The 12,394-nt window shown below is 57.4% G+C and overlaps 1 protein-coding gene across 1 annotated transcript; it reads left to right on the forward strand.

Annotated features, from left to right (window-relative positions):
* Positions 1 to 378: 378 nt before the first annotated feature.
* Positions 379 to 12,103, forward strand: GINS2 (GINS complex subunit 2). Its single transcript, XM_059150774.1, has 5 exons — positions 379 to 573; positions 1,050 to 1,164; positions 8,211 to 8,310; positions 11,215 to 11,341; positions 11,801 to 12,103. Exons 1-5 carry the CDS (start codon positions 484 to 486, stop codon positions 11,924 to 11,926), a joined length of 558 nt encoding a protein of 185 aa, XP_059006757.1. The 5' UTR covers positions 379 to 483; the 3' UTR covers positions 11,927 to 12,103.
* Positions 12,104 to 12,394: the final 291 nt, after the last annotated feature.

Raw genomic sequence — 12,394 nt, forward strand, 5'->3', positions numbered from 1 at the left:
CCCCAGCCTGACTCCGTGGAGGCGCCCGGGACGGGCGAGGGGGCACGCAAGGGTGGAGACAGGGCCAGCCCCGCGGACAGCGCCAGGTGCACCGCGCGGTGCCCCGCCCACGAGAGGAGCGCGGCGGGGGCGGGGCCGGGCCGCGGGAGGGGCGGGGCCGGGCCGCGGGAGGGGCGGGGTCGGGCCTGTCCTGAGGAGGACGAAGCGCCGACGCTGTGGGGCGTGGTCTGCTCGGCCTCGTTGACGTTCGCCAATCCGTGCGCTAGAAGAGGCCATGGTCCCCGCCTCCCGCCGCCACGGGGAGAGCGCCGCGTTGCTATTGGCTGGCCTAGGCGCCGGCCTGTTGCTATAGGCTTCTTCCGCCGGGCGGGGGGCGGGCCGGCACGTTGGCGGGAAAGCGGCGGCGGCGGTGCCGACCCTCACGCCGCGGCTAGGGGGGGGCGGCCGGCGGCGACGGGTCCCGGGCGGGTCGCTGTGGCCGGCATGGACGCGGCGGAGGTGGAGTTTCTGGCCGAGAAGGAGCTGGTCACCGTCATCCCCAACTTCAGCCTAGACAAGATCTACCTCATCGGGGTGAGGGCAGGCCCGGCCGTTTGCCTCCGGCCGCCGCGCGCGGGGAGGCGGTCGTGGGGTGCGGGGCGTCCGCGGACCCCCGCCCGGCCTCTGACCCGCCGACCTCTGACCCGGGGGAGTCCCTGAGGGGGGGGGCAGAGCGGGCGCGGGGGGGCTGGGGGCGACCCCGTGGGGGGCTCCGGGGGGTCAGAGCGGCCGCGGAGCACGGGGTGGGGGCGGGGCGCGAGCCGGGGCCGGACGCGGGGCGGACCCGGTGGCCGCGTCCCCGGGTTCTCGGGGCGGGAAACCGGGCTCCGGTGGGCCGGCCGGGTGTGCGGGGAGGCGGCTCGGGTCGGGAGCGCGGGCTCGCGGCGGCCTCCCTGGGCCTGCGCCCGCCGCCGGACTGTGTTTTCCGTCGGGTCCAGCTGGCGCGGCGCCGGCCCCCGGTGGGCGTGTGGTCGCGTGCGGTCTCACCGGCCTGGGTTTCCGTCCCGCAGGGGGAGCTGGGGCCCTTCCACCCGGGCTTACCGGTGCGAGTGCCTCTGTGGCTGGCCATGACCCTGAAGCAGAGGCAGAAGTGTCGGCTGCTGCCGCCCGAGTGGATGGACGTGGGTGAGGACCGGGCTGGGGCGGGCGCTGGTGGGCTGGGGGTCAGCGGCTGGTGGGCTGGGGGTCAGCCGCTGGTGGGCTGGGGGTCAGCGGCTGGTGGGCCGGGGGTCAGCGGCTGGTGGGCCGGGGGTCAGCCGCTGGTGGGCCGGGGGTCAGCGGCTGGTGGGCCGGGGGTCAGCGGCTGGTGGGCCGGGGGTCAGCCGCTGGTCGGCCGGGGGTCAGCGGCTGGTGGGCCGGGGGTCAGCGGCTGGTGGGCCGGGGGTCAGCCGCTGGTGGGCCGGGGGTCAGCCGCTGGTGGGCCGGGGGTCAGCGGCTGGTGGGCCGGGGGTCAGCGGCTGGTGGGCTGGGGGTCAGGGGCGGCTGGAGCGTCGCCTCTTAGTCTGCGCACTGCGGTGACGAATGTCGTGTCGGCTTGAGGCGTCCACACCAAATGTCGCGCAGATGTTGGTTTTAAGATATTCCAGCTTGCTTTAAAATCAGGAATATTGGGGCGCCTAGGCGGCTCGGTGGGTTAAGCGTCTGCCCTCTGGCGTCACGGTCGGGGCCTGGGAGGAGTCCCACGTTGGGCTCTCTGCGCTGCGGAGAGCCGGCCTTTCCTTCTCCCTGCTCTTGCGTGCTCGCTCCCTCTCAAATAAAAACCTTTATTTTTTTTTTTAAGATTTTAGTTGAAAGACGGAGCAAGCAAGAGAGCACAAGCTGGAGGAGGGGCAGAAGGACAGGGAGCCCCATGCGGGGTTCGATCCTAGGACCCTGGGATCATGACCTGAGCTGAAGGCAGCCGCCTAACCCGCTGAGCCACCCAGGTGCCCCAAATAAAAATTAAAATAAATAAATAAATAAATAAATAAATAAAATTAAGTGCATGTGGGGCACCTGGCTGGCCCAGTGGGTTAAGTATCTGCCTTTGGCTCAGGTCATGACCCCAGGGTCCTGGGTTTGAACCCACAAGGTTGGGGGGGGGGGTCCTTGCTCAGTAGGGAGCCTGCTTCTCCCTCCCCCTCCGCCTCCTGGTCTTGCTTTCTCTCTCTCGGTCAAATAAATAAATAACATCTTAAAAATTAAAATAAAAGTAAAATTAAAAATAGTGTAGGACTTTGAAGAAGCATATATTTTTTTTAACATTCAAAAATAATTATATTGGGCTGCCTGTCTGCCTCAGGACAGCACACAACCCTGGTCCTTAGGGTCGTGAGTGACCTCGGGGTTGTAAGTTTGAGCCCCATGTGTAGCATGTGAAGGAGCAGAGTTTCTCACAGTGGACAGAACACATGAAAGCAAGGCATCGTCCAAACAAGGGAATAGTATTCAGCCATGTGAAGAAATGACGTCCTGCTCGGGCTGCAGTTGAAGGAACTTAGGACACATGCTAAGTGGAAAAAAAGAAAAGGCATGAAGATCACTTACAACCCTGAATATACTAAGAACTATTGAATTGTACTTTTTTTTAAAGATTGATTTATTTTAGAGGGAGCAAGAGCTGGGGGGACAGAGAACCTAAAGCAGAGACTCAGCAATGAGCCTGATGCAGGGCTCTGTCCCGTGACCTTGAGATCATGACCTGAGTCGACACCAGGATGTGTTGGATGCTTAATGGACCGTGCCTCTGAGGCACCCCTGAATTGTACATCTTATTTATTCTTAAAAAATATTTTATTTATTTGTCAGAGACACAGCGAGAGAGGGAACACAAGCAGGGGGAGTGGGAGAGGGAGAAGCAGGCTTCTGGCTGAGCAGGGAGCCTGATGGGCTGGATCCCAGGACCTGGGGATCATGACCCCAGCGGAAGGTGGATGCTTAAGGACTGAGCCCCCCAGGCACCCCTGAATTGTACATTCTTAAATGAGTGAATGGTATGGTGCATTAATTAGGCATCAATAATAAAATGATGGGGGCACCTGGGTACCTGGGTAGCTCAGTTGGTTAAGTGTCTGTCTTTGGCTTAGGTCATGATCTCGGTCCTGGGATCGAGCCCTAAGGTAGACTCAGTGCTGACCGGGGAGTCTGCCGCTCCCTCTAACTCTGCCTCTCCCCGCCACTCCTGTGCACAAGGACTCTCTTAGATCTTTAAAATAGAAAATAATGTATCAGCAGTGCAGACAGACTTTATCCTGAGCCTTCACAATCTTCCTATCTCGGAGACGAAAGTGGCTCATTATAGCAAAGGAACATTGATTTTACTTGGAAGGGGCGGGGGGAATGTAGCATTTGAAAAGCCTCTGAGTGATTTTGATTATCCACTCCCAACTGGGAATCTGCTGGGGGTACCTCTTCCCTGGAAGCAATGTCATTTTGGGACCCCTGGGTGGCTGAGTTGGTTAAACGTCTGCCTTCACCCAGGTCATCATCTTGGGGTCCTGTGATCGAGTCCTATATCGGGCTCCCTGCTCAGCGGGCAGCCTGCTTCTCCCCCTGCCTGCAGATCCCTCTACCTGTGCTTTCTCTCCCTTTCTCTCTTTTTATCTCTCTCTCTTGCTCTCTATTAAATAAATGAAATCTCTAAGAAAAAAAAAAGCAGGGACACTATGAGCTAGGCCCTGAAATACAGTTTCAGAAGGACTGCCGGGCATTTTCGCCTTCTGGTCCGAAAAGGGGTGGGCGGTGGCCCTGGCGCATCTGTGGCAAAGGGAAGCTCCCGATCCTTTTGCTGAGGGGCTCTGGCAGGGCGCCCCGCCAGGTCTGGCTTTTAGCACGACATCTCCTTCTGGCCGTTTTGGCCCGTCCATGCTGAAGGTGATGGGGGTGAGAGCCTGTCTCCTCGCAGGCCAGTCAGAAAAGTGGGGAGAGCGAGCCCGAGCTTTCTCACGGCCGGGGTCACACTGCGTGGGCAGTGCTGAAGCCTCACTGGCTGGTCTGTAGAGCGTGGCCGAGAGCCTGCCGCCCTCTGCTATGCCGGGAGAGGGGGTGGCTCTGCCTGCTCTGGTCCTGTGAATGGAGTCCCCTAGTAAGTCTGTTTTTGTCTCTTGACTTCTCTGGTTTTCTTTTGTCTGTTTGTTTCAAGATTTATTTATTTATTTGTCAGAGACCGATCACAAGGAGGCAGGGAGGCAGGGAGAGAGAGGAGGAAGCAGGCTCCCCGCTGAGCAGAGAGCCCGATGCGGGGCTCGATCCCAGGACCCTGGGCTTATGACCTGAGCCGGGGGCAGTTTTGTTTTAAGGATCTTACTTATTTGACAGCACAAGCGGGGGAGCGACACGGAGAGGGAGAGCAGACCCCGCTGCGCAAGGGAGCCCAACTTGGGGCTCCATCCCAGGACCCTGGGGTCATGACTGGAGCTGAAGGCAGACACTTAACCGACTGAACCACCCAGGCGTCCCTGGTTTGCTTTTGTATTTGTTTTTTTGAGATTTGTGGATTTGGAAGAGTGCGCCCTTGTGAGTGGGGGAAGGGCAGATGGAGAGCATCTCCAGGCAGACTCCCACTGAGCACGGAGCCCCCCCCCACCCCATGACCCAGGGAGCATGACCTGAGCTGAAATCAGAATCGGATGCTCAACACTGAGCCCCCCAGAAGCGGCGCTGGCACTGGCTTTGGGATCATTCCTGTGGCTACAGGTAGCGCTACACAATCTTCTGCTGCCCAGCGCCGTGTCACTTGCGGCCCCCCTTTCCCCCCAGTCGGGTCACCCGTTCTTCGGCCGCTGGCTATTTGACGGCTTCCCATTTCTGGCTGTGGCTAGTGAGGCTGTTGGGAACATTCCCGGCTAGGTCAGCTTGTGGACACTTGTTGCTTCTTTTGGATAAATACGCAGGGTCATAGGGCAGACCGTGCTTGGCTGTGTAAGGGCTGCCTCCCAGCCCTCCAGAGCGCTTGAGCTGTTCTGACCCCGCTGAGACTGGGGAGAGCTCCCGGTTGCACATCTGGCCAGCGCGGGTGACCTCAGTCTGCTGGATTCATCGCAGGCGCTGTTTCATGCTCTGACTTAGGTGCTAGGAAGGAACCTGCCAGCCGCGTGGAGAAGGTGTGTGTGGGGAGAGGGCAGCGGGCAGTTTCCAGGTGGCGAGTAGTGTGGCGGCTGCTGGAAGAGAGCTCCCATGGTTGGAGTCTCGGTGTGGTTTTGTTTTTTGTTTTTTAAATTTTTTTTTTAAGATTTTATTTATTTATTTGACAGAGATCACAGGTAGGCAGAGCGGCAGGCAGAGAGAGAGGAGGAAGCAGGCTCCCCGCTGAGCAGAGAGCTGGATGCGGGGCTTGGTCCAAGGACCCTGGGATCATGATCTGAGCCGAAGGCAGAGGCTTTAACCCACTGAGCCACCCAGCTGCCCTGTCTCGGTGTGTTTTGAAGGGAGAATCCGCAGGATTTGCTGAAGGATGGACCATGGGATCTGAGAGGAGACTGAAGAGGGACAGGCAGGGTCGCTGGCCCGAACTGCAGAAAGACACAGAGTTGCTGCCTCCTGGGCGGGGGAGGCTGTAGGAGCATGAGGGCTGGGGAGGGACCAGAAGCTGGGGTTTGGCCCTGTCACCCCGGAGGTGCCTAGCCAATACCTGGGTGGAAGGGTCGTGGGCCGGAGTGTTTGGTCAGGAAGTCGGTGAAGGGGCTTACTTGGGGATATGCAAGTGTGAAGTCCTCACGAGTGCGTTGATGGTATTGAATTGAAGCGGGAGGACATGGGGTGGGGTGTAGGTTTCGGCGGTAAAGCGGGCAGGGTCTGAGCTCTATACCGCAGTGCCGAACGCAGTCAGGACTGCCCAGAGGTATCCCAGGTGAGGACTCAGGGTGGCGTTCCAGAAATCAAGTGATAGATATCCTCTGAGAAGGAGTCATCTTTTTGAGGTCAAGGAGGAATGGTTACGGTTGAGGAGAGATGGAACCACTGGGCGTGGCTGAGCAGAGGTTGTGGGCCCTGGCGTTGACCGGCGTGGGTCGGGGGGAGGACAGGCACCCACGCGAGTGGTCGACGAAAGGAAGTTAACTTTTAAAAAAATGGTTTGGGGGCGCCTGGGTGGCTCCCGTCGTTGAGCATCTGCCTTCGGCTCGGGTCATGGTCCTGGGGTCCTGGGATCGAGCCCTGCATTGAGCTCCCTGCTCAGCGCGAGGCCTGCGTCTCCCTCTCCCACTTTCCCTGCTTGTGTTCCCTCTCTTGTGGTCTCTCTCTGTCAAATAAGTGAATAAAATCTTAAAAAAATTTTTTGTTTATTGAGAAGGAGACAGCAGAGTGAGCATGAGCTGGCGGGGAGGGGCAGTGGGAGAGGGAGAAACAGGCTGCCCACTGAGCAGAGAGCCTGATGCGGGGCTGGATCTCAGGACCCTCGGATCATGACCTGAGCTGAAGACAGGTGCTTAGCCAACTGACTCACCCAGGAGCCCATATTTATTTATTTTTATTTTTTTAAAGATTTTATTTATTTGAGAGACCGAGTGAGCAAAGGAGAGAGCACATGAAGCAGGGGCAGAGGGAGAGAAGACGATTCGCTGCTTATTGGGGATCCTGACTCGGGGCTGGATTCTAGGCCCCTGAGCTCATGACCTGAGCTGAAATCAAGAGTCAGGGGCTCAACCGACTGAGCCAGGCGCCCCTAGGATTTTCTTCAGGTGGAAGATGTTGCAGGGAGCTGATGGGATGGTTAAGTAGTGAGGCACAACCAGCTTGAGTGAGAGACTGGGGTGGTGTTCTGTGCTGGTCGGAGAGGAGTTCCAGAACACACCCGGAGGGATGTCCATTGTGCACGGGGACAAGTGTGGAGGGGCGGTGTGCTGGCAGCTGGCAGGAGTGTGCAGGCTCTCAGAAGGGCATCAGGTAAGAGCGGGAGTGTGAATGGAGCAGGGCAGTAGATTGGGTTCGGCATGGCACCAAGGGCCCCTGAGGAGGGGCCCAGCGCTGAAAGCCTGTTCTCACCACCCCCAGCACAGTAGTGAGTGTATCCCTCAGCTTCAGTGGCCAGTCCAGATCCAGGACTTTCTCAGACCTGTGAGACAAGGAGAGAGGGGACCTGCTGCTGGGTGGAATTGGGACTCCACTGCAGGATTCTAGATGCTGGGCTCAGGCCCTCTGTGATCCACATCTCACCCCCAGGCTTAGAGGGGCTGCGGTTTATGTCCTCTTGCTTCCCTCTGAACAAGGGTTCACCCCTGTGTATAAGTAAATTTCTCCAGTCACTGGTTACTTTCATCACCTTTTGTATCAAAGATAGAATGCTGTCTCTTTCCCCTAGAAAAGAACTTCTGACTCCGACACAGTTTCTCCAGTAATATATCCTGCAGGCCAGAGCAGCAACATAACTAGAATTTTTTTTTTTTAAGATTTTATTTATTTATTGGACAGACAGAGATCACAAGTAGGCAGAGAGGCAGGCAGAGAGAGAGGAGGAAGCAGGCTCCCTGCCGAGAAGAGAGCCCGATGCGGGGCTCGATCCCAGGACCCCGAGATCATGATCTGAACTGAAGGCAGAGGCTTAACCCACTGAGCCACCCAGGCACACCAATGCCAACAAGAAATTACCAACTTCTATAAGAAAAACTTTTTTTTTTTTTTAAAGATTTTATTTATTTATTGGACAGAGAGAGCACAAGCAGGCAGAGCGGCAGGCAGAGAGGGAGAACCAGGCCCCCCACTGAGCAGGGAGCCCGATGCAGGATTCGATCCCACGACCCTGAGATCATGACCCAAGCCGAAGGCAAACGGCTCACCAGCTGAGCCACCCAGGCGCCCTCCCAATAAGAGAAACTTTTGAGGAAATGGGCCCTGAATCATCGAGTGATAAGTTATTCCAAAAAAGTGTTTTCTCCTAGGGGCGCCTGGGTGGCTCAGTGGGTTAAGCCTCTGCCTTCAGCTCAGGTCATGATCCCAGGGTCCTGGGATCGAGCCCCATAGCGGGCTCTCTGCTCAGCGGGGAGCCTGCTTCCTCCTCTCTCTCTGCCGGCCTCTCTGCCTACTTGTGGTCTCTGTCTGTCCAATAAATAAAATCTTAAAAAAGAAAAAAGTAAAAAAAAAAGTGTTTTCTCTGTTTTTGTTAGTTGATCCAACAGGTAATAGACACTTGGTAAACTGGAAAGCTTCAACGAATATTTGGGTATGGTGATAGTAACGTGTACATTTCTCCATTTCAGAGAAGTTGGAGAAGGTCAGGGAGCATGAACGACAGGAAGAAACCTTCACCCCCATGCCCAGCCCATACTACATGGAACTGACCAAGCTCCTGCTGAATCAGTAAGTGCAGAGCCGCGTGCGAGGCAGAGCTGCTGACACTCAGCCCTGACCCTGCCTCTCCTTCCTATTCCATGCTGATCCAAGGTGAGGGCTGTCCCGGCCCCCAGCTCCTGGGTCGGTAACGCGGGAGGCGCTCGCGCGCTCGCACCCTTTTGCCGGGGCTCTCCCATCTGTCCTTCCCTTCTCAGCCCTCCTGCTCCAAGGGGATTCCTCGCCGCTCAGTCGCTTGACCTTGGACACTAGTGAGTCTCTGTTCTCCTCTCTAACCTTCTTAACCGCAGCTCTGTTTCACGGGCGAGGCTTTACCCTCCGGTCTTCACTATGCACATGTGAGTTCTGGCACGTGTTTCACAGGAAAGGCCAGAGGCTCCCACTTGCTCCAAGCCCTGGCCGTGATGACAGCCCACGGTGGCAGCAGGTGCAGGGCAGCAGCGTCCTGCTTCCCCGTGTTCAGTTCGGCCTCCCCACTGGCTTTGATTCCTTCTCCACGTTGCAGCCAGAGTGGACTTTTAAAGATGGGGCTGCCACGTGGCTAATCTGTTCCTCGGAGCCTGTGCAGGGTCATGGCCACGGTCCTCTTGGCGGCATGTGGGGCTTTGCCTAGCCGGACTCCCTCTGCCTTCCTCTGTGGCTCCGGTGGGCTTCCCCCTGCTGCTCTGGGTTCTGGGCCCACATCGGCCTCTTCCCCTTCACATACCAGGGTCCTCCAGGCTTTCATACACCGTGTCCTCTGTCCAGTTTGCCCGTCTGTTGTCTGTTCGTCCTTTGGCTCCCCCTGACTGGGGCTCTTTCACAGGTTAAGGGTGCCTGTTCTCCTGGGAGCTCTGTAGTCCCCGCGCCTTTTGTCACCAGTAATCTTCTAATCGCTAGTCGCCTCCCCCCCCCCCGCCCCCAAGTTCTAAAGGGCATGGACCGGCACGCCTGGGTGGCTCAGTCGGTGAAGTGTCTGATTCTTGATTTTTGGCTCAAGTCATGGTCTCGGGCTTGGGCAGTTGAACCCGTGTCAGCATCCACGCTGGGCATGAAGCCTGCGTGAGAGTCCGTGAGTCCCCGCTGTTAGACCATGCTGGGATGCGGCCCTAGTGCCTGACGGTGTCATTGAAGGGCTCCCAGGCTCGGAGGAGGGAAGATTCACCGCAGAAGAAGACGCTGTGGGGAGAAGCGGGGACGCGTGGACGGGCTCACACGTTCGGGCGAGCGGAGCGGTTGGGGTTGATGTAGGCCAGGTAGGGCGTTGGGGAGCTGAGGCCGTTGCTCTGAGGCTGCATGTTCTGGGGACGGTGGCTGGCTGGGGCGTGTCGTTTGACAAAGTGGAGAGCCTTCTGTGGCAGCGGGACTTGGAAGGGAAGACATGGCGGCAGAGGTGAGGGGCCTCTTCACTTTCAGTTTTGGGGGTTCAGGATCTTACGTGTGTAGTTCCTGTCGGAACTTCGGTTTTGTGATCTTTTTGCTCGTTTGGCCAAGGGACCCACTTTCGCCTTTGTCCTGCACGTCCGTTAACAAATCGACCGTCCTTTGTTCCTGAACATGCTGTTCAGAGTATCAGACCCAAATGTTTGGATCCTAAGTATAACCCGCTACATAGCTCCTAAGTCTAACCCGTCCTGTAGCTCGCAGCCCTGGACTCCCTGCTGCTCAGCACGAGCTGTTTTCAGCAGGGAGAGAGGCCGTTTCCGCTCTCCCAACGTGCCCGGCAATGGGCCGTGTTAGCTTCTGCTTTCAGCTTGTGTTTTGTCTTTTCCTTCAAAGCTTAGTTGAAAATACTGCTCACAACAAGGGGCGCTGAACGGCTCAGTCCGCTGCGCGTCTGACTCTTGGTTTCAGCTCAGGTCTTGACCTCCGGGTTGTGAGTTCAAGCCCCACACTGGGTTCCACGCTGGGTGTGAGCCTCCTTCAGAACAAAACAAAAAACAAGAATGGCCTAGAAGGATCCAAAACGCAGCTCACCACAGGACGGCTGTCACACTGACCTTCGCTGACTCCTGTTCAGACTTTTACCCAGAATTCACTGGGTGGTGGGATGCTCGGTTATACTAATTTGCAGTTTATCCTGCGGTTTCTGTAAGTGGACTTGTGTTTCCTCTGCGGAGTGATGTGGTGCTTCCTTCAGAGTGTGCTGGAGGATAGAAATGCCCTGAATGCGGAGCACAGAGCCTGGCATGGAGCTGTTGTCTTTCCCCGGGGGCTGTAAGCCCTTGGGTCAATGACGTGGGAGCAGTGGCAGTCGTGACCTCCGAGCCAGCCCTTGGAGCAGGTTCCTTCAAGATGGATTTTCTGCAGCACAGAACACTCGGTCACCCCGGGAGGAGGACTTCCGACTCCGTGCTCGTCCTCTGAAGTTGGTGTCGCAGCCGCCGTGAGCCGCTTAACGTGAGCGCAGACGGCGGTGTGGATCGTGGTGAAGTTGGTTTTTTTTTTTAGGATTTTATTCATTTGAGAGAGCGAGATAGCTACAGACCTAGCAAGAGAGCACAAGTGTGGGGGAGAGGGAGATGCCGACTCCCTGCTGAGCAGGGAGCCCTGTGCAGGGCTTGGTCTTGGGACCGCCGGGCTCGGTCATGCCCCCCCGCCGAAGACAGCTGTCCAACCGATTGAGACACGCAGGCGTCCCCATGGCTGAGTTTTCTTGGCACCAAGCTTAACTGCTAAAATTTTTACATTTTAAAATTGAAAACAAAGGAACACACATTTTGCTTGTGTTTTCAAAAGTCCTGTCCACTTGGAGGGCTCCTGGCTGGCTCAGCCGGAGGCGGCCACGACCCCTGACCTTGGGGCTGCGAGTCTGGGCTCCACCTTTGCTGCGGGACCTGCCGACACCAGCACACAGGCCACTTCCCCCTGGTTGTCGCATTACTTTACCAAGTGCCCCCCCAGTGATCTGTCGCCCTGCTCTTGCTTCTGTAGCGCTTCGGACAATATCCCCAAAGCAGACGAGATCCGGACCCTGGTGAAGGACGTGTGGGACACTCGTATGGCCAAGCTGCGGGTGTCCGCCGACAGCTTCGTGAGGCAGCAGGAGGCACATGCCAAGGTAGGCGTGTGCAGGGCCTCCCGTGGCCGCTGGCCCTTTCCGCGTGCCCCCAAAGCCCGGGGCCGCCGGTGGGAGCCAGCAAGTGGTCCCCACACCCCATCTGCTCGGACCACTGCCAGAGGGATTCCCAGCTGTGCCCGGCCTACGTGACTAAACCAAAACCCCATTATTCATCGGCTACTCACTTTTATTCCGTAGATCGTACTTTTTTTTAAAGATTATTTATTTATTTATTTGAGAGAGAGAGACAGAGAGAACATGAACAAGGAGAGGGTCAGAAGGAGAAGCAGACTTCCTGTGGAGCTGGGATCCCGATGCGGGACTCGATCCCGGGACTCTGGGATCATGACCTGAGCCGAAGGCAGTTGTCCAATTAACTGGGCCACCCAGGCGTCCCCGTAGATCGTACATTTTGTCAAATCAGACCCTCATCCTGGTTGGTCTTGTCTTGTGTTTCAGCTGGACAACCTGACCTTGATGGAGATCAACACGAGTGGGGCTTTCCTCACGCAAGCGCTCGATCACATGTACAAGCTGCGCACGAACCTGCAGCCTGCTCAGGGCGCGCCGTCCCAGGACTTCTAGAGAAGGGCCCGGCCCGTGGCGAAGGCTGGTCGCTTGCGCCTGTGCGCCTGCCGGCCGGAGGCTTACCAGGCGCCGTGTGAGCGCGAGACCCGACTGAGGTACTGTGATCTCGGAGTTCTAGAATCCTTTCTGAATGTACGAGAAGCTGTCATGAAACAAGGAGTGGTTCATAACGTTGCTGGGAAGCAACAGGTTTGTGCTTGGTCCTTGAGACGGTCTCTTCCCAGCTCCGTCTGTGGGAGCCGCGTTCGTTTGCGGGGCAAGGAATGCAGCTTGGGCAAAACGAGTTACTTTCCCGGCAGAGCCTGCGGTCTCCGGCAAGGTGTCTTGTGGGGGAACAGTCAGTGACCTCGAGGGGTGTTTTCTGAGAGAGAGACCATGGGAGTGGCGAGGTGGCCCGGGGCTTTTTCCCCTTTTCTGATCCCGATCTCTTGGGCTAAATTTGGACACCCCAGAGTTCGTTCACGC

The sequence above is a fragment of the Mustela lutreola genome, chromosome 16 (genome assembly GCF_030435805.1).
Source record: "Mustela lutreola isolate mMusLut2 chromosome 16, mMusLut2.pri, whole genome shotgun sequence".
In the NCBI taxonomy this organism is placed as follows: domain Eukaryota; kingdom Metazoa; phylum Chordata; class Mammalia; order Carnivora; family Mustelidae; genus Mustela; species Mustela lutreola.